Below are 22115 nucleotides of genomic sequence, written 5' to 3' on the forward strand. Positions count from 1 at the left end.
AACACCAAGGAAGAAAGTGGGAAAGAATATTTTTCAAAGAATCAGGGCAATCACTCCTCACCCGCAACCATTAATCAAATGAGAGCACTGTCCCGTGAAAAACTCCCGGGATTTATTCAGACGAGGTAGGCTAGTGTTGCCTTTATGCGTGCTCGCTGAAAGGCTGTTGAAATGGCCTGGGCACTTTGCATACACCACTGGTAGGCCACAACGATCGGGCCACCAAGGCTGAACATCTGGCACCCTCCAGCTTGCCGTTGTTGTGGGAATAATAAGAACACACGAAATGCTCGAAGGTATTCACACACCCACACACACTTTGATGACCTTATTCTGAGGCCAACTATAATTGCCGGAACTTCGGTTAGGTGGGAATGAGTAAAGCCGCGATATGGGAAAGATGAAAGCAGTGCTAACGACCAAAGTTGTAAACTTTGCTTGAATTTAAGCCCACTTATTCAGGCACAAATGAGCAATTTTAGGTAATTGTGGACATGACTATTATAGTATCATTAAAGCTTTAACATCATTCTCCCCTTAATCGCGTGGTTACTAATTTCCACTACAGCTGATTACTTTTCTGGTAAAAATAGCTGGTATAGAAGTGAAAATCCATTCAGAGAAGCCGGTAAGCCTTGCTTTATTCGTAAACAGAGTGGATGATTGATGGAGGGTCGGATGTGTTTCTCTTCTGAATGGAATTGAATGGGTGATCATCAAAGGAAAAGTCGAACTCCTTATACCCGTCTTCCGTTGTTTTTTTTCTATGACATCATTTAGCCATCATTAAGCCCCTTGTTACGACTGCACAAAGTTGATCTCATAACTTATGATGTGATAGGGGGAAACTAGTAGAACTAAGAAACTACACGGTTCTAGCTTAGCATGCGAAATAATTCGAATTCCCTGTTTATCACCCTAATTTTGCTTTCGCTGGAATTTGAAAAAATAAAATCTTGCACATCATTGAAAATATGCACGAACTCCCATTCAGAATCCCCCTTACTAATTTTTTATAAGTAGCATCATTCTTTCCCACGCTAATGTTGAACACTAGCAACCGAATAGCATTTCTGCACACCTAACTACCTATGCTTTTTTTGAGAATCAGAGGGTGTTAACCCATCTCAGGATTTAATATTATTTAATTCGATATTTAAAAAGGGGACATTGATTGACTTACTCAACTATTTACGAACAATTGAGTTATGAGTCGGCGAACGGATTGCTCCTCTACGTTTTTGCTAAAATTTTAGCCTTATTTTGACAATGATTGCTATGGTGTTACACTGACCTTCGCACCTTTCGAGAATCAGCTCCGGTCGAGCTAACGATATCGCCAGTCCTTCACCCCTTCTCTGCGCTTGTAAAACAGTTGCTTCCAGACTCAAGTCTTGTGTCGCGTTAAAGAATATCTCGGAGGCTACACCAATGGCACCATTCATTCATGCACTCATATGCAGCTAACATTCCAATTTCGCCATCTGGTTACCTTGGTAGACTTTCATTGATAAAAGTCGTCGGTTTTAGGTAGCCGAATCTGTCGTGAAAGATGCCAGCCAGACACTCTAACCGCAAGTCTTGTCTAGTGGCCAGTGATGGAACGATACCAGAATCAGACAGGTAGGAATCATTCATAACAAAACTGCTTACCTAGCACTTACGAAACCATGATTAGTGAACGAAATCAGGGCACATGTGCAAGAAGCTATTTGATCCTATTTTATCAGATTGCATTTTTGATTTTTGGCAAATGTTCCTGTGACAGCCGGTTGACGTACAAAATGCGTCTGCTGTAATGCACTTTCCAAAGCACATTACAAGTCCCAAAGTTATTGCTTAATTTAGAAATCTTCTAGCATTGTACAAAACATCCATACCATCTTCTAACAGATTTTGGTGGTTATGCGACAGTTGCTAGTTTTCTAGCGTTATACAGGCGTCAGAGGCGCCTCAAACTTCTCTTCGTATCGCCTACCTTTCTATCTTCTTGCACCAGATCTCATGAATAGCTAGTAAGGTAACCACAATTGCCTCAATGGAACGGTCCAATCCGAATGCTTACAAAGAACCCACCTCACGAAAAAAGAGGAAAATAAGTTCACAAGTGAAGCCAAACTTGGACAATCACGGATGCGAAATGCATTACACAGTGCGAGTACCACACAGATAAGGGGGAAGGGAATTCAGTTCCACAGAGGTAAAAATGGAACGGTCGGTTGAAAAAGCTGCACACAACACCTTAGTAGCGCGAACAAGTTTAAGGCCAAGCACACACACACAAAAACATGGAGAGAGAGAGAGAGAGATCCAACAGTAATAACAGTTGGAGGTGGAGTGGATGGGATTGGGTTAAGAGGGGTGGACATTTTGAGTGTGAACGCACACGAGACAGCGAGGTCGAGACTGGAAAAAGACAAGTGACGACACACTAGCACACGCACACACACATAGACATGCTTACGCACTAATCACATTAATACATGTCCTCCCTCCTTTTCAACCTCCTCTGTTCCCTTCTCCCTCTCTCACTCTCCTAGTCTCAGATTGTGTGCATGTGTGTTGGCCTTGTTCGAGGTTTACTCGTCTAAAATGGATCAACAGAGGGAAGGTTCAACGCGTGTACGCTTTATGCAACTGTTCGGTTATTCTTCCGTTGTTTTGTACAAGACAAAAGCAGCATTCTTTGCATATTAAGTGGAAAAAGAGACTTGGGAATAGAGAAAGACGTGTTTCCATAGGGTACTAGGTATCAACATGATGACTAGAAGCGGAATTAGAGTCGTTTTTTCTTGTCTGAGAATGTGAATGCACTGATGACCCGGAAAAGTGTTGTTGCGACTCGAGCAGACCGAAATTTCGAATGTCTATTATGGTATCCGAATCCGCCGCCTCCGCCACCGCTGCTTCTTCGACATCATCCTCGTCAAGTGCAGATCCCAGGCCACGAAGCTCGTCCTCTTGGAGAGGTCGAAAGCCATCGTAGCGCTTCCACTTGCCCCGCCGATGGCCAGTTCGTTGCTGAAGGTGGGCGGGTTTGCGCCAAGCCCAGGGTTGACTCTTGCGACTGCGGATGAGGATGAGCGCTATGATCGTCACCACTGTGCAGAGCGTGACAATGGTGCTGATGATGAATACCTTCTGAGTAAGGGTTCGATTTGTCAAGGCATAGGCGGGAAAGGCTGCTTTACCTTCGTCACTCCTTGTCATCTTCTTTCCACCCTCGCTCTTTTTGGCTAATTCACAAAAAAAATACTTCAGGGTTATCACAAACTCTGCAGCTGTAACCAAACCATCTATACTCTCCTGTTATTAACTATTTAAGAGATTCAAAACTCATTGACTGGTTTAATTCTCCTCCTCTACTACTTCAAGTATCTATTCCTTTTAATCATAACTTGTCGAGTTCCCCGGTAGCCAGCTCCACTGCACTGACTTCTTTAACATTTTTGTATAAGTTTGCCCAATAAAATGAGTGGGGGTAAGTTGAACGACTAACAGTATGTGGGTATTCTCAGCGCACCGATTCAGTGATGACCTCCGATCTCCTCAATGTGAAACATCATTAAAGCTAACACCAGCACTTGAAGTAGGGTCATTAAGTGAATTTTTTATGACTTCCATCGATCCTGTGAAGAAAGGTTTTTATCGATCAGAAAAAAACTGCTAAAAAGTTTTCTTGAAAGGAAGTTGTTTAAACGAAGCTCCATCCTTCATCATAGTGGAGGACGAAGCATTGTGTGTAAACTTGAAGGGTCGCAGACCATCTTCTTAATAGACGTTCAATGCATAAGGATTATGTAAATCGTGGTTTAAAAACTACATGGAATCCAAATCTTTATATCAAAGGAGCTACACAGCTAAAAAAAAGCTTTACCGACGCTTTTGTCCAAGGACTTAAATGCTAACAGGACAGAGAGAGGGAATGCGTTCGTCCGTCCAAAGCAATACGGATATCAAGGCCAACTACCAAAGCTAAGAGAGGGAGTTGAGATACATAAAAACTACGTACACTCAGTTGCAAATTAGAATAAATAATTGAAGAGAATCGCTGGCTTTTCGGATTTACCATCTTTTCGAAAAAAGACAGTTCCATTGATTGTGCTCCGAGCTTTTACGATCCGCAAATCCATTCTGATGGAAGAAGTGCCGAGAGGATGGTCACAATGTAAAGGTTCTCTTCTCAATGCATAACTTATGTATGACGGGAAGGTTTTGATTGAAACAATTACTTTTCATTTTATGTCCCTAGATGCGATAAAGTCACTGGAAAGTGTTTCAAAAGAGATTGTCATTCATATTTGTGTGTAGGTTTCCTTGGTTCCATCACGTAGTCCGCATTAATTACGACACAAAACCGTTTTAATCTGGTGAACTTGACGAGAATTCCGCGAATATTGATGATAATGCCGACGGGTAAGCTTTTACTGCATTACTTTTTTAAGGAAATAATGAAACTAATTGCAGTAAACTGTGCGGAAAGCATGAAGTCTCGAGAGGGGAGTAGAAAAAAAATTAATGATCAAACTCGGTTTTTGTGCTTGAATGGACTATTTCACTAACTTTGAAGAGAATTTTCAAAAACCATTTTTAAAAAGAATCACAACAGAATGGATCGACAGTTGCTGACTAACCTGACTCGACGATGTCGGTTTTCAGCAGATAGGGGGCTCTCAGCTGGGCTACGAAGAGCATCGAGCCGTCCTGGCTGACTTCAACGTCGTGAGGACTTCGTAGGTCCAGATGAAGGAGGTGATTGCGACCGTTGATTGCCCTGAAGATGTGTTGACTGGCATTGGTGACTTGAGCACCGAGGAGAGGACGGAAAACGAAGGCACTGTTGTTCGTGCTCTCCACATCCTCCTCTCTCACGTCCAGAATCGCCTGAAGGCGCGCTATTGTGGCCGGAGTCGCATCCGCCGGTCCGGTGACACCAAACATCAGGCTAAATGTGCATAAAGCCCGTTTAGATAAAGGATGGCGTTGAAATAGAGCGTCAGAATTAGAAGACGTTCTAAAAATCGCGAACTTTGCCTTCAATGTTTTAAAATGCTTAATTTTTATAGAGTTTCTTTGCAAAAAAGGGAGAAGCAAGTCTTATTTTACTATCTTTGAATTAAAAAACCCTTCAATCGGCTGAAACAATGAGTTTATACATAAATCTTGGAATAGTCTGTGGGTATCGGACCGTCTTACTGAACTCAAGTGCTTTCTACCGGGTGATTTCGCGACCTTCTGGTCAGAATCTGTACGCAAATCGACTTGGGACATGAAGTGTTATCGAAGGTAACAAAATAAACACAAAGTCACTGGGAGAATGTGTACCCACGACTATTTCGGACTGAAAGACCTACTATCCATTTCGTGGGGAGATTTCATATAAAGGCCACCAAACATAAAATTAGACCAAAACGTGTCGCTCAGGGTACGACCAAGTCGGAGGTCTGGAAAAAAATTGAGCTAATTAAAACCCGGAAGCATTCGATGTCATATTTTTTCTTTAGTAAAGGAAACAAAGGTGAAGGATAATATGTCAGTAAAGAAAATCTTAAGTGAGCAAATAATCAAACGACGGTTTCTCCTTGCAATGTAGCATATTCCATTGGTGTAAGCTTATCCTTTGAAGTAAGGAGGGAGCAGACTTTACTCTGCATGCTACTACGACACGTATGCCTTCAAAACTAACAGTATACTACAAGAAGAGGGCGGCTAAGCATCGGCAGCATGACTAATTCCATCTATCCTTTGTAGTGACATGAGTGATACGTCAGCAAGGATCCTTAAAGCATCACCCAAAATTTGACGCGTGCACGCAGCGTCTCCGCTCTTCTCTTCTCGCCGAAATCTTCATTTGAGGAGCTCTCACACACATGCGCGTGTTTGCCAGTTTTCATGTAAAATTAACGTGAGATAGGGCCTTACAATGCTCCGGTTTTGACTGTAAGGTAGGAGGAAACAAACCCCACCTATAATATGCAACAACAACGGATGAGAGCAGAAAAAAGTACGGGCCTTGAAGTAGGAAAGCATACCATTTCAAGATTGCTGTTTGTGTAGAGGTAGATAAAAATGATTGAATTTATCTGACAACACCAATTATGAAGCAGAAAAACCGCTTTTCTCGGCTATTAGGGAACAGATTAAAAGGATGTCCTCATTTGGAAGCATGCTTTATTCCAGCGCTGTTCGGCAAATAATTTGCAGCCGCTCATGATAAGCAAAGTTTGATTATTTTTCTAAAAAAAGGAGAGAGAATCATACCAAATAAGTATTTTAGGTTATATCTGTGGTTGAAGAGGTATTGCACAAGACCACAACAAGCATGAGAAACGCATATGATCCGGTTCTGATAGGTAAACATTGACAAAAGAGCAACATCGCCGACTCACTTGTAGGCGGGGCTGAAGGCGATCGCGTAGACGGAGGGCTTGAGAATGCTGCCGCCATACTGAACGAGACGTCGGCCGCTGAGGTCGTAGCAGTCAATTTGCGCGCGCTCGCGATCGGCAACGCAGACCTGCTCCACACCGCCCGCGCCCTCAGCCGAGGCGGGCACAACAGTGATACTGTGCGCCACCAGAAAGCCGGTTTTTCTGGAGCCTTCCGTCTCGTCAACTCCTCCCACGCCCCATTCTGCCATGTAATCACCGTTAGGCGAGAACTTCACCACACGCTGGTTGCAGTAACCGTCCGCCACGAATATCTCGCCCTGATCGGATTAAATAGGTCATAGCAATCCTGAAAAACTAATAGGGTGTTTTGGATTTTCAGAAGCTTGTAAAATAAGTAGAAATGGAATAATCTTGATAGCAATCTTAGTAAATTTTGCTTACTACATCATGACTTCACTACGAAACAAGGGAGGTTTTCAAGTATCTTGTTGCGAAAATCGAAAGGAGTAAGGAGAATGCACCTCACCTTCTCGTTAAGGAGAGAGTAATACAAATAAAAGCAAAATTGACGAATAAATGAGACCGAACTAGCGACAATTTCGTCCTACATAGTAAATTTCTTCATGTACGTTAGGTAGTTTCCAACTAGCTTTCAGTCTTTCATAAAGTTGTATACCCTTACCGTACTAGCGACAGCGACATCAGAAGGTTTGCAGAAGGACGTCTCATCATTTCCCGTCTTATTTCTTCGTCCAAGTATCAGAGCGGGTTTATTCCACTCATTCCATGCAAACTTTATTACCTGATGACGCGCAAGGTCAGTGACGAATAGGGCGATTGGTTTGCCAGCCACGTCTTTGGCGATGGAGATACCGTGAGGCAGGATGAGGAGGTCATCGCCAAATGCTTCAAACAACTGTCCCGAATGCGCGTCTAAGTGAAGAATTGGCGAGGGTACATAAGTGGCATCAGGCTCATTGTACTCGAAGCTTTCGTCAAATGAGTTCTCGTTCCAGGGGTTTCCACCACGACGAAGGACGAAGAGGTGAGTTCTACCCTTACTGTCGTCAACTAGAGCTATTCCTGACACCTAAAAAGAATCATCAGTAGGTGCTGATGCGTCGAAGTCTTGATAGTTTCCGATGGATGACCTAGTTTCCTGCCCTTTTTTCCGAACTAATTACTATGTACTACTCCAGCAAATAAAAGGGCGTGTAGATTCAGCTACCCCTTACACTTCCCAGACGAGTGCCCTTAATGAACCACTCATTATCGGGCAGAAAGTCGATTGAACGAGGAAGAGAGGGTGCCGATGGCTCCGGAACTTTGGCCGGAGGAGTGCTGGTGACGTATTCCAGCGATTCAGTAGGTGCGTTGTCCCACGCTCCAGAAACCATCTCATCAGCGCACATCTCAGACTCAACTGGCAGTTTGAAATGCGAACTAGGAAAAACAGTCATTATGGTCAGTAAATCAATGTGGTGCTACAAAGATTTAAGCCTCACGTGTTTTAACAGGGGGTTCTACTATAGCGGTGGTGCACACATTAGTAAGTGGCGAGTCACTCATTTTACGGGTCCCCGACGCACGTGTCACGAGTCATTCCACAAGTTGCTAATCAAGATGGCAGCCAACAGTGGCACTAAGCGCGTGCAATTGACAAGATGTAAATGCAGACATCAAACTCGAACCCTCACGTATCTATAAAAGGCTTCACGAGCGGTATAATACGATTATGAGACTCTTATCCTCTCAAAGGCAATGCATGTGGATGGTTTAAATGCATGCGCTTAGGTAACGGTTCTACGTTTGCACATCAGTGAGGATCCCGTCATTTAATAGTGTTTACGTTTCCAGCCCGCAGCCACGACGGTCACGCAGGACTGTGAGCATTCAGCCAGCGCGTGAATGCCCGATCAGCCGGTAACCTGCGGTGTAATGTAATTGCACAGGAGATAGATCTTTCTGTGCCAACAGTGAGCATAATCGCCTAAGAATATTTGCAATTTGGAAAGCTAGCTCACTCCAGGCATCAAGATGGCGGAGCAGGCTGTCCCAGGATAGTTCGGCTGAGCTAATAAATCCCTCCATATTGAAGCTTTCCAGGTATTAGTCAAATGCTGGAATGAGCGTTTTAATGTGAGGGAGGACTAAGTTGAAAAGTAAATGCAGTCTATACTCATTGAAAGTTGGTCTTGGTCATTTTAAACACTTATATCTAGGTTTAACTTGAGCGCCCTCCGAAGACTAAGATTACTCTGTACTCATTGAAAACTCAATTAATGTATTTCCTTAACCTCAACGAGAAGGTTCGTAGTTAACCTGTACCAATTTCCGCTACAATTTCTCACGCCGGAGAAAGCCGGTAGCCACAAAAAGATTATCTAATGAGGTATGATTGGGTGGAAGAAGAAGAATATCACGGCTGCTTGAAATAGCACTAATTATGAATGCCACGTTGGCAAACGCCCACGTCCTCGCGCTCGCAGTTCCAAGAGGGGGTTACTCTAAGCCCTTTAACCGGATTGGACGCCAGTTGAGTTGAACTTATCTCTTCCTTTCCTTGCTTGGGTGCCTCCCGCCAATCAGGTGGCAGCGACTGGGACAGAAGAGGGGAATGGCGGATGGATTATGCCCGTACTAATGGGATTCTGTGGTCACGCGAACGAATTGATAGTAAGAGGAGGTGTAGTGAGGGTGAGGTATGGTGATAAAGGTGAAATGGGGAACGCCAAAAACCGAGGTTTGGAATTAACATAAAAGCGCTAATATTAGGACTAAAAGAAAAGTAAATTGCAAGTTTCGATATAAATAGACCTAGTTGAGTGAGCACAACGGATGCAGTACAATCCAACATGTTACATGCTCGATTTTGTATGAATTTTTGCCCGAACCCCCAATTGCTATATATGTATATCGTTAGTATCGAGTTTATTAACGATAAATTACCCCAGGCTATCGTCAATCTCGTACATAACTAGCAAGTCTGCAATAGTGTAGTTGGTCATGGACATTCTTATGCCACTCACTTGGATTCAATTTTTAAATTATTAAAGGTAACAGGAAAAGATTTCACAAAGCATAGAATCTCCCTCTTTAGCACTGTAGTTTGTTCAAACGAAATGATAAAATAAACGGCTGGCTTCGAAGTTGTTTAAAATAGTCCATTGCATTTGCCGTTAGGCATGATATGCTTGTTAGAAGATACTTCAAATTAAAGCGCATGATGCTCCCCTTCATGGGTAAGAGTGTTCTCTTTTGCTCACATCTATCGCATTCCTCCATGACATTTAAATGCTTATATTCCACACCTTACTACAAGTTTGCATTGCAAATAAGGTGAATTCTGAACTTTAGTCAAAGTGTCTTTGAAATTCCTCCCGAAACCTCATACACATTTAGCGGAAGGCATTTTTTTTCTAAGACAACGAGTTTCGCGCTAAACCTAGACGTCTGTGCATTTTACCAAAAAATTCAGCCCCATCTTTTTCTCGATGCACCCCTTTCGAACGTTAATTGTACGTTATTTCTAAAGTAGAAGAGCCAACTAGTGTTTTCAATGATCAGAAATAGACAAGATAAATCCCTGCATAAATGTTTGTTGCGAAGATTGCACTCAGAGCTCCCCCAATTCCTCTTATGCAAGATGGTGAACAATTGGTTGAAGGATCTTAGATTGGGTGTCTTTCGGGCCTCTTCGAGGTTCAATTAACGTCACTCACCCCTGACCCTGATCCCGTCTTAGAAGACTGACATGACGGGAGAGTGTTATGGAATGCATTTAACCGAAACTGCAGGACATTTAACGATTCAAGGTAGGATAATTTTTATCAGTAAGATATGAATTTTACGCGAGTAAATGGAATACAAGTACTTCATTAAATTACATTAAACTAGCAAAAGTCACTTCCTAATCGAGACCTAACAGTGGTTCCAATTTTATATTACTAATAATGGAAGTCAAAAACGAATAAATTGGAAGCAAGGGCTTGTATGATAGTGTTTAAATTCTTTAGAAATTTGGCCTGAGAAATTTATGATCATATCTAAATTTACGCTAGTTTCCGATATTTGAGTAACCACTTTGAATAAAGTCAGAATGCCTGACATTACGAAACTTTAAGCTACGTTATTAGCCCAAGTTATGAGAAGTTTCAGCGTTATGGCGATGGACAACTTACTCTATCATATACATTAGATAGAGGTTGCACATCTCATCCATATGAGTGGACCCCATGGAGGTCGGTGTGTCGCGAGCAGTTGAGTCGTAGACACATCGACCCATTAAGATGTCTTTATTCTGTAGACGAATAAAATCGTCACCAGCAGAGAGTTGCGAGGGTCTGTAAAAGGTCTGGGGCCAATGAGCATTGCCCTTAGCCATCAGCTGGTAACGACCGTCCCGGGGACGGAAGTAGTACCCGTACACCCCTCTGTTTAGGTCGTGTGCATGAGTTCGGATTCCAAAAACATGGATTGGAACCTCTGTGCGCAGTCTGAAATGCAAGACTGAAGCGTCAATAGACAAATAAGTTATAAAGTCAGAGACTAAAAGCATCAAATGCAGAATGGTTTTGGGAAAAACGAAATAACCTAAACACTCGAGAGTGTAAGTTTGGTCTGCGTTAACAAGGTACGTCAAAATTAGCAAAAGTTCCAGATTCTATTCACTTTTTTGTCATACCTATATATCACTCATATTTGTTACACAGATATTGTTTTATTTTTGATGGCAAGACTAAGAGTGGGTTGGGACCCTGTATAAGTATGAACCTAACCTGCAGGAAATATTTGTCGGAAAATGTTGAGCGTGTGGAGGAATAGTGGCCTCATCATTGTACAGAAGAATAATGCCGGCACGATTCGGTTGGGGTTGGAGAGTGTAGGTGAGCTCGATGGTAGCGTAATCAGGATTTTCCTCATAACGACTGTAGTGGACTTCCATTGAAAGAGATTTAATTGGAGTGGTGCGTCCAATTTCAAAAGCAGTCCTCTCAGGAAGAACGAGGGGCGCGCCGTTGTGTGCCCAGGCATACAAGATGTGGGTTCTGCATTGGCCATCACAAGGACCAGGACGACTGGCTTCTTCACCTCCTAACCAAGTGCCACAGGAACTCAGTATAATATGATGAACGGAAGCATTAACGATGGGCTTAAATGCAGTAACGTAGCCAGGATAATATTTGAAATCTGGGAGTGGAATTCGCGTACAAATATATTCATCAGCCTTCCGAGGGTATGCACCAGGCATTGTAGCGAAAAACCTCCCTGCAAGTACGGAAGTTGCACACAAAATAAGGGTGCAAGCGCATTTCCAAAACCCACCCATCCTATCCCAACCAAACCCAATCTGCCAACTGCCCAAAACAACAGCGCGGCAACCTTCAATAACTAGTCAAGTGGTCAGTTGAAACATATTCTCAGATCTATAAATTTGTAGACATTGACAATTCTCAAGAAAAAACTAAATAATTATGCCTTAAAAATTTGCAACGGCAAAATTATCCTATCCGTTGGATGCACAAATAAGTAATCGATTCCAATAAAAAAACTCACTTTACTAAATTTTAGAGCAAAAATTGTGTCGCTATAAGGAACTTTTCAGAAAAAAACGGAAGTTGATTCAAATTTTGGGATAGAGTAGCGACTAACACCTTCCGAAACAGAGAAAAACCCCGTCCCCAGATCGCCCCAAACGTGGATCTATCCCTATTGAGGCCAAACAATGAGCATGTTCCAATCAAATCAGTCGCCTTGTTTTATGGGTTCAAAGGTTGCGAAAAAAAAGGTGGGCGAGGATGGTACTACACTGATGGCAGCGCCGATGGACCTTCCCCTTTCAAAGACGACATGAACTTTGAAGTGTTACTCAAAACCGCCAATTCAACTTCTTTTATGCTCAGCGCCGAACTGAAACTAGTGCTAAGCTATCTGTGAGACGTAAAGCCGACCCTGAACTCGAAAAAGCACCGTTTTTTTACGGCTTGGTCACCATCCTGGGACATATTATCTCGTCAGATGGAATGACAGTCACTGAAGTCTGTGCAAAACTAGTGAGTACACGGCCTACGTCAAGCATTCAGACAAAGCTCTGCAAGTTCCTAAACATGACAAGTTATTTTCTGCGCTTGGTAAAAGGTTTTGCTAAGATCGCCAGTCCGCTGTATAATTTAACCTAAAAGAAGGAGCGATAAAATCTCGAGTAGGAGAAAGAGCATGATAAAGTGTTTAATGAACTAAAGTTAATGCCTCGCTGCACGCCGATTCTAGTATTAATCAAACATTAAATCGAGCTCTCCACTGCTTGTACTGGAAACGAATGCGGGCGAAGCAGCCTTGGGCAGTGTACTCTTACAAAGGGACAAAGAAGGTAGAGAACATGTCGCCACTCATTCGAGTATCAGGCTCAGCAAAAAATGAGACAGAAAAATGTAACGTGCCGCAGGTTGTTTGCTATCTTCTCAATGGTTAGACGCTTCAGACACAACCAGATAGCAAGGGAGATCATAGTTGGGGCCGATCATCAGGCACTGACCTGGCCAAAAACAATGAAGGAGGTCGACGCTTCACTTGCATGCTGGTACAAAGAACTGCACCAGTATCATTTTACAGTTCAATACAGAAAAGAAAGTGCCCGTGGTAATATGGATGTACTATCCCGCAGACCGACTGCAGCAGAAACAGGTCACCCTGTGGTGAGCACCATATTTTTGAGCGACCCTACCGAACACCATTGGAAAAATACGCAAAGTACCGGTCCTGACACTGTTCTGATATATTAGGAATCTCCGGCATCCCCTCATAAACCCAAAGTGGAAGAGATGACGTCATCGGGTAAGGCAACAACAATCGGAAGTCGCTCTAAAGGATGTGATTTTATGGCATCAAGAAGCCGTCGAACCGCCTAAGCTCCTAGTAGTTCCTGTTCCTCAAGAGTTGCATGAGCAACTCGGCCACGTAGGTGAAAAAGGCCTGCTAGAGGACTCTAGCAAAAGACAGTGGCGGTCTTCGCTCACTCCAGGCGTACTAGATTTTGCAGAACCTGCACCACTTGCATCAGCTTCAAAAGGCATCATCCCACACCGATCGCACCACTGCAACCCATGCCCACGGGTTTCCCATGGAAAAGAGTAATTATAGACATAATGGATCAAGGCTTTAACTCCGAGAGCCGCCTCTTCATCAAACTATGTAGAACCTTCCGGATCTCAAAGAAACGCGTGACACCTGGGTCTTAGCAAGAAAATGGACAGGTGGAAAGAACGAATCGCACTCTGATCAGACTACTGAAGGCACAACCAGAAGACTGAAATTTAAGCCTAGAACGTATCCTTCTCTTGTACAGGGCTGCGGACCCACCTCACCAAGAGTATCCCCGTTCTAGATGCTCATAGTTAGAGAGATGAGAGTGCCTTCCGACACCTTCCTGCCAAACACAGACGGGGCGATCAATATTATTTCAGTGTACGTACTGCATCTGAAAGAAAGCAAAAGAAAAACTTTGACCAAGCACAAAAATACTTACTACAAACGTAGCCGGAAGCATGTTTGGAGTGCGACTCTCTGCAAAATTACAGACCAATTTCCCCACCTGGAATGCACTGCGAATCCAATCACTGTGATGCAAAGATCTATTTCAAGTTATGAAAGTGCTCCCACCTGCAATGCACATCCTCCCACCAAAAGATGCGACTCCACAAAGGTACACCACCAATTGGATATGAAGATGAGGTGTACGCAATAACGGGAGACAGGAAACCACTGGATGACAAATTTGAAGACAGTTCATAAGTAGCTGCATCAAAGATCGTGCCAAAAGGATGAGGAGGCTAGGTAAAACTTATGTTGCTTAAAGGAACTTTTCAGAAACGAAATGAGAGCCGACCTGAACCTCGTGACAGAGCAGTGGTCAACATTTCCCCAGGTCTTCCCAAACTTGTACCTATCTCCATTAACGCTAAACACTGAATATATCCTAGTACAAACAGTCTCGTCATTCTATGAGTATGAAGGCCAGGGAAGAGAAGATGAGCGGGGACCGTGCTACATTAATGGAGTACTTGTGTTGTTTTAATGTACCTTTCATGGAGGAGGCAATTAGGAAATTCGAATCTCGTGACTGGATTGTCCTCTCCCTTACCTAGCGACTGCGGCTCCCCCCTTCTTGAACATTGTATTTTCCCTCTCCATCTTGTCACCTTTAATAAAGATGTCCAAAGCAAATCAACCGGGCTTGTCTAGGAACGCTAGGAATAGAAGAGCGGAGACCGATGAGTCTCGCCCCACATTAAGGTTTCAAAAGCTGTTTTGCTGTGTAATTTTAGCGATTGAGACAAAATGTATAAATAAACATAAATTAAGATAGGAATTCCCTTGAAATTGCCAAAATTAACTAAGTGACAATTATTTTTATCATTTTGCTTAATATAGCCATGTTGTCAGGTCAATTCCGAAGAATAAGTAAGTTATATGGGGTGAGCTAATTTGCTGACTACCATTGGAGGTTTCACTGCAATTATGTACATAGTTTGGGAAATACTTGAAGCTCGTAGTGCGTTTGCCTTTACGTGTAATCATTTACTAATTTCATGGCATCCACCTGCATTTGCACGTGCGATCCTCACTTTTGCTGGCATGTTTGATGATGTGATTTATTCATCCTGCACACTAACATTAATCTTAAATTCGACTTTTTGATAGAATTTGTTGTATCCGCTTTTGTTGTAATGCTTAATTGTAAAAAAATTTCGATTTATTTCTGAACCAAGCCACTAGTGGTGTTTCCTTTTTTATACAAAATTGTAATCTTTTAAATGAGCTCTGCCCAAAATGCATACCCGTTTTCGTTTAGTAATATATATTTTTTGACACTTTCGACCCATTTTATTCCGTGTATCTGTTTTGGAGCACTTTGCATCGTGGGGTTTGTTTTAAATAACTCTAATCCCAGAGGCATTTTGACCTTCCCTTTTGCTGTTTTTCATTTCTTCACTGTGGCTTCGTCGCGTGTGTCGACTTCGTCATTGTTTGCAGATGCTCTTAGTGGTTTATATTTAGTAGCATTTGCGAGTGGCCTTTAAGGGCTTACTGCCACTCTATATTTGTTTTACAAATATAGGTCCTCCTAGTATTCCTAACAATTCAACTACTATTTTGAGGTTTACGCAGGATTTCTTGCCCATACTTGTTTTAAGGCTTTTGTAATTTTTTGACTGCGTTGCTACGATTGGACCCTTTGCACGCTTTGTAGTTCTTTCTTGTGAACTTTGATGTAGGTTATTCTCAGCGGTTTGATTCACTTCCAATCTCCTACCTGCATCTATTTTCTTCCAAACAGAATGAATGCAAGTGACGGACTACTCATTCTACATCAATCTAACAGTTTTGTGCGATATCATGGCGTCAAGTCATAATTACAATTAGCAGCACCGTCTAACATTGTCGATTTGTCCCTCACCTCATTACCGATTCTCTGTTAATTTTACCATTAGCGCTAATTTGTACTGGGATTACCATTTTAATTGGGTAAGGAATGGCTACAGCAACAACAGAATCACACGAAGATGCGACGTGTTTACAAGGTATGGCTGTAGAGCACCACAATTACTACAATTCGGACCATGGTGCTTCCGAAGCAGATACCAGTGCACTTCTCCACTTACAAAATAAGCAGATGGAGGACATTCCCGAGGAGGAGTGCTGGCTCTTCAAACCCTCTAAGGTGACAGGTCCAACTGCTTCTCCCTCAAATAACTCCTGCTTCCTATGGGCGCGCGAGGTCTTCGATTCACCCTCTTCCGAGTTCTACCACCGTCGCCGTGATCTTTTGAACCGGCTTGAGTTTATTCTTGCCACAGAACCGGCCAAACGCCTACCCTACCTTGGTGGAAGCGTTCCTGCTCTCAACACCAACCTTCCTACCGTCGCTCCTACACCCCTTGCCAAATCTCGCGCCATCGGCGGTGGTAGTGGACAGAATTTTGGTCCGGGTAGCAGCGCTACTTTCATTCGTCCAAAACGTCACGCCTCTGAGATGGTGCCACAACACTCGCATCAGCGCTCCTCTCCCGTTGGCAACCGCTCTCCAGTGCCTTTCAAGACCTCTTCAGGTTCAACTGACGATCTGCAAAATGTCGCCGACTTGCAGAGTATGGCTCGTAAACAAGAGGATGAACTGAAAGCAGAAGTTGCGGCTATCTCCGCCCACCAACAAGCCTCGCGCATGGGTAGTAGCCAACAGTCTCTCAATTCGGCTAACCGATCCGGCCAAGAGAGCCCCTACAACAGCCAATCGCGGCTCAATGTATCCTCCAGCCCCTTGCCTAGCGACATTGCCAAGCAACAGATGACAGCCCTGCGACTATCACTCGACAGCCAACGCCATGCTTCAGCAGTACATCGTGGTGATGGGAGCGAAGAGAATATGATAGTAGATGGTGAGGCGAGTGTCACCTCACCGAGCCTGCGAAGCAGTCTGAATCAGATGCAGCCACCCCTCATGGATAATTTTCCTCCATCGGGCGCTCAACAAGCGGTGATTGTGGGCAGACCGATGGGCATGATGGTTTCTCGCCTGCCCGCTCCAATACGTCGGGGGCCTCGGTTCCCCAGCACTGAGACTCTCCCCTCTTTCGGTTGGGGTGATGGTCTCTATCCCGGTGGACCGATGCGGCGTAGCAGCCAGGAGCAACTCGCCGCTCGGCGCATTCCCATGCCTCCGCCGCGCTCGGGTTCCTCACTCTCTAGTGTAGGACTTCAGCAACAGTAGTTCTTCCTCGTCCCCATCACTTATCACTGCATTTACTGATCTGTGTACCTTCTTTCTCTTTTCTGTTTCCTTCATTTTATTCACTTTGTTAGCATTTGATCCGTTCCTGCTACAATAAAAATCCCAACCTTGGATAGCGACTTTTTTTTCCTGTTTTATGTTGGACTGGATATGTGCCAGCGTGTTTCTCTCATTTCAGTTGGTTGATGTCCACTTCTGACAGCTTAAATGGTGAGGTTTATTCTACCTTTTCTTGTCCATGTAAGCAGTAGCTTCATTTAACTGTCGATTTTCTTGCATTCACCGTAGAGTCAATCACAAGCTGTGAGGAAGCGCTGAGATTCGTAAATGACTATGCCTACCTGTGTGGTCAAAGCTTGGAGGATATGAAGAGCTTTCATCCTACAAAATGTAACCCAGCTTGTGATCGTTTGCGGGCAGATTTGGCCCAACTGCTGGAAGAGAAGAAACTGGTCGAGGCAGAACTGAATACACTGCAGGCGAATCGAGAGCGAGCTATTGCGTTGTTGGAAATGTTTGGGCTCACTTGAACTGCCTTTCCTTCCAATCTCTCGTTTACTAGTCTTTCTTTGTCCTTCTTTGTGATTAAAAGTTCTCTAACTATCCTTAATGTTGATGTTTAATTTTACCCTCATATTTGTTATCTTGGAGCTCTCTGCTCATGTGCTGTTTTCGTTGATAATGTGATTGGTGTTAGGATTGTGTGGAACGCTATGTGTGGCTTCGTTATAGCTATTTGCTCTACTGACTTGGAATGTAAAGTTAATTGTCTAGATGTGGCCGCTCGGTTCGTTTATGGGTTTTCGATCGTATAATTTCTCAAATAAGACCTCGCCTATCAGGTAACGTCCATCGCCTACGTCTGATGATGCACTCGCCACCTTCGCTCAGAAGAAAGCGATCAACACGGTGTACGGAGTTTCTTTCGACTAGTGAAAAACGGAAGCAAATCTATCCTTCACCAATCCTCCTGCGATAGCGCCGGATACAATCGGGATGTTCGTCCCGCACGTGGCGCTAGTGACGAAATTGTTAACAGTTCTTTGTTAATGAACTTGCCAACTGACAATGGGCAAGTATCGCAGGTTGGTTATTAAATCTTTGGTTTACTTTTTTTTTCTTGAGAAGGACACAACGTATTCCCAACCTTTACATTTTTTTCATCTGTGGTTATCGTATCCGAATTCGCGTGTTATTAAATTACAAAAAACGATTTGCACACCCTCACAAATCCTTGTGATTTTTGGTATGCAAATGAAAAATTCTGGTCGCAATGGCATTTGGGCCACATAGAAATGAATCCAGTAACATCGACTGGAATCTCGATTGCTCTTTCCTGTGTGCCGATAATAGGCTGTGTTCCGTCATTTGTCTTATTCATGGTAATTCGCTCTGCGCCAATGGTTTATTGCGTCACTGACTTCACAGCTATCTATAGTTTCTACTGCAAAGCAACTCACCGTCTTATTTCAGGATTCGAAATTACTTGGGCTGAAATCAGTTCCAAACAAATGGCCAAGTTAGATTGTTTGGGATTAAACTACTGTTATTTATGTCTTCTATTCCTCATCGCTTTAAGACATTATGTTGGTTGCTTGGCTTCCGTTGAACACTTAAAGTCAGAAATTAGAGACCATCAAAATTCCAAGCTGTGGCTGTTGTAAAACCATCACGCCCGCTGCACGGATGCCAGCCCGGGAGCTCATTGTGAGGATGACGGCAGGCTTGGCCGCATCATTGACCAAGGCAGTCAATCAGGGTAGTACTGGAAGACTATCAACGGTCCTAGGCACATCCGCCCTTGTATTAGCTCGTCATTGTTTTTTTATGTAAGCTCTGCATCGTCAGGATCCTTGACTTCTCTTTACTGCGGGCGACAAGGTGGCCTGTCACTTTTAGTCGACACACATGCCGTAGTCAATCCTGTCCAGACACCGATGGTCAAGGTGACAGGCTACAGAGGTGGGACGTGTCAGCACAGAGTAATGCGTTGTGATAAGTGAAATTTCCCGTGAACCCGTAGTTATCTCTTTGTACAGAAGACTTCAGACACACTAAGGATATGGCGACGGGTAAGACATTTTAGCGATTTAAATGCAAACGCTTCTGGTTGGCTGATTGCCTATAAGGTAGTAAGATCCGCACCCATGGCCTCAGCATTTATTCAGTGCTGTGAAAATTTCAACATGGAAGAGTTAGGGTATGCTGGATATCACTAACAGCTCTCCACGTTGAATGCTGCACTGAGTTGATGGAGCGTTACACCATGGAAGGTGCTAATTTTCTAGACCTCATCAATACATTTGTTGAAATCCGAATCCATTGGTCTACTCTTGATGCTTGTGTTTCATCACCAATGACAAGGAAAGGCAGGCTGTCCCAGGCGGGTTCAGTCATGCAAACGAGTCTCCCCATGCCGAAGCTTCCTAGGTATTGGTTAGGTTCTGGAATAAGCACATAAATGGAACAAAGGACTAAGCAAGAAGGAAGGCCAGTCTCCACTTCTTGAATTTCGATTCTTTTCGTCTTTTAACATCCTAAACACTGCTTCAACTTAGGCGTCCCTCGTACTCTTCACCGCTGATTACAATGAACAACCGACTTTGTCGTTCTTTGGTTCCATGGAAGTAACACAGCGCGCTCTGGCCGTCGACTGCACATTTAAAGGGGGAATGACTCACACCTCCCTCCGAAGAGGATCTGCACATCACACTGGCGGCAACAGGCGCATCGCACACCCGCTTTTAGTGACCTTCGGTGCCTTGGCAACAAAGGGAGCGCAATTTTCTGCTTCTAATGCCAGCAGATAGGCATGGATTGACATCGACTTTATTAACGAGCTGGCAAATCTCCCACTTCTTTTAGTGGTTTTGAGAATATTGTTTTACTTTTAATGCAAAAATCGTTCATTTCATAACCCTGTAGCGGGAAATAATTGTCCTCAAGAAAATGAAGTATCATCCCTGTTACAATCAATAAGGCGCTGCGATTGTCTTCTTAGGCCTACAAAGTAACAGGGTAAACACCAAGGTATCCAGTGATGCCTGTCTTCCAGTGCTCTCCAGCGGAGTCTGTAAAATCCTCGTTTTTTGTGTCTTTTCAACTCATACTTGTCCACGGGTCAATATTCTTTTCTGCTCATTGTATTTCGTTGCATACCCGAGCCCTGAATCTACTTGTGTTTCGAGTGATTGGTATATTTTTTTAAAAAAGGAAAAAAACACGTTTCAAATCGTTGACAATTTGAAGTTGTAATGCCTCAACTGTTTAACTCTCGCTTTTAACAAGGGGTTGATTAGGGGCTCCGTCATCGTACCCCAGCCGGGTGGCCTGACATCTGGAGCAGGTTGGTAGCCCCAAGCCCTTCTGTGTGTGTGCAGTACATTTCCTACCCTAGAATTATGACTTATTTCGTCTTCACGGAAGTCTCAAGATGCTACACAACAATTTATAGGGCTTTGGTTCTGGCAGCAAGATAATTTTCTTTTAAAGAAGCGCCGTTATTTTGCTGGCCTACTTGAATAGTATCTAACTCTAACCGTATAACTGCTCTAGGCATTCGTTAACATTCCCATTCAAGATATCAAAGGTAAATGGCTGGTGGGCTTATGATATTTTCACTTTTAAAGCCACCATACGAGTTCATAACTTAAAAAGTGTTTTATTGCTGCGTTGGAAGGAATACAGTGCAAAATGATCCATTGCATTAGCTCAATTTTTGGGTGCAGAAGTGACACCTTTTAAATTCAACGTATTTGCGACTTTTCTCGTCTCTTACTTTCCCAATATCAGTGGAAAAGTCCCAATACTTGTTCGAGATGTTAGTAGCCCCTAGCCTTACTCTACATCGGCAGCGCATATTTTACCCAAGTATTGTGACTTCATTCGTCTTCAGGAATGACCTGGGACGCCGTATCGGTGGCGGCGGAAAGTGGACCCAATCCTAAAGGTCGAATACCCTAATTTCTATTACTTAATGCTAAATCTTGACGTAGCGGAAGAAGGGCATATGCTGCGGATGGGACAGTCTGCGACGAGTCCTGGCAACTACCCCAGTCCCGCGTTCTATGCGAATGCTACTAACAACTGAAGCGACACGAGCTGTGACGGTGAATCATGTGGAAAAGGTCGTTACAGAGCTGTCTACGGTATCTATATGAAGATGTCAATCATGTAGACACGCGATACCTCCTTCGCCTCCCTGCTCATCGGACAGAACCCAGATTGCTTTGTCTGAGCTGCACGGAAGTGAAAAGTGACAAGGAGGAACAGACATGAATCTTTTAACTTTGCGAAACTATTTCAAGCACTGCCTTTTATTGCATGACTTCATGCTGGCCAGTGTTCCTAGGACCATTGCTTGACATGCGTGATGGCCAGCGTATGCCTTCTTCTACAATATAGTTCCCAAAGGGGACGAAACTCCAGATCCAGTAGAATTGCCAAGAGTTTCAGTCAGGCGTCTTCTTAGTTGTGCTCAATTTCGATGACTGGTGTGGTTGGTTCGTAGGTTTTTTTGTTTGTAATGCGCCGGCCAGGTTTTACGATTAACGCGGGTGACTAACCAAGAGGATTGCGGGGGACGTTGGTCAAAAGGAGTGAGTCGCTACACAAATCCTTGATTATTTTCTTAACTTTTTATTGTGGTGTCAGGGGTATTTAAAGCTTAGCCATACCAATAGCCTTCAGCCTTCCTCTACGTCGACAGCGCATATTCTGCCCTAGAATTGCGGCTTCTTTCGTCTTCAGGGATGCCTAGAGGCACTACGGATGCTCCCCATTCTTAAATGTAAATTTCCAACATCTGATACCACTTCTCTAACCTTTGGGAATAAATGTCCAAAGGGTTCTGAGTAGAATTTGGCTGAAATTCATAGGCATTTTTTAAATACTACGATATGCTATATATAAATAAATGGATGTATGCTTAAGAT

General features: G+C 43.5%; 2 protein-coding genes across 2 annotated transcripts; one reads left to right on the plus strand and one right to left on the minus strand. All coding sequences in view use genetic code 11, as the record gives it.

Moving 5' to 3' along the window:
* Nucleotides 1-2745: 2745 nt before the first annotated feature.
* Nucleotides 2746-11643, minus strand: EGR_00446 (Peptidyl-glycine alpha-amidating monooxygenase A; the record flags this gene model as incomplete). Its single annotated transcript, XM_024489695.1, has 7 exons — nucleotides 2746-3236; nucleotides 4635-4945; nucleotides 6390-6709; nucleotides 7075-7482; nucleotides 7628-7835; nucleotides 10574-10888; nucleotides 11171-11643. 7 exons carry the CDS (start codon nucleotides 11641-11643, stop codon nucleotides 2746-2748), a joined length of 2526 nt encoding a protein of 841 aa, XP_024355692.1.
* Nucleotides 11644-15924: 4281 nt separating this feature from the next.
* EGR_00447 (SLAIN motif family, member) lies at nucleotides 15925-17160 on the plus strand (the record flags this gene model as incomplete). Its single annotated transcript, XM_024489696.1, has 1 exon — nucleotides 15925-17160. The coding sequence occupies one exon, from the start codon at nucleotides 15925-15927 to the stop codon at nucleotides 17158-17160; it is 1236 nt and encodes a 411-aa protein (XP_024355693.1).
* Nucleotides 17161-22115: the final 4955 nt, after the last annotated feature.

The sequence above is a fragment of the Echinococcus granulosus genome, assembly GCF_000524195.1.
Source record: "Echinococcus granulosus chromosome Unknown EG_S00002, whole genome shotgun sequence".
Lineage (NCBI taxonomy): Eukaryota > Metazoa > Platyhelminthes > Cestoda > Cyclophyllidea > Taeniidae > Echinococcus > Echinococcus granulosus.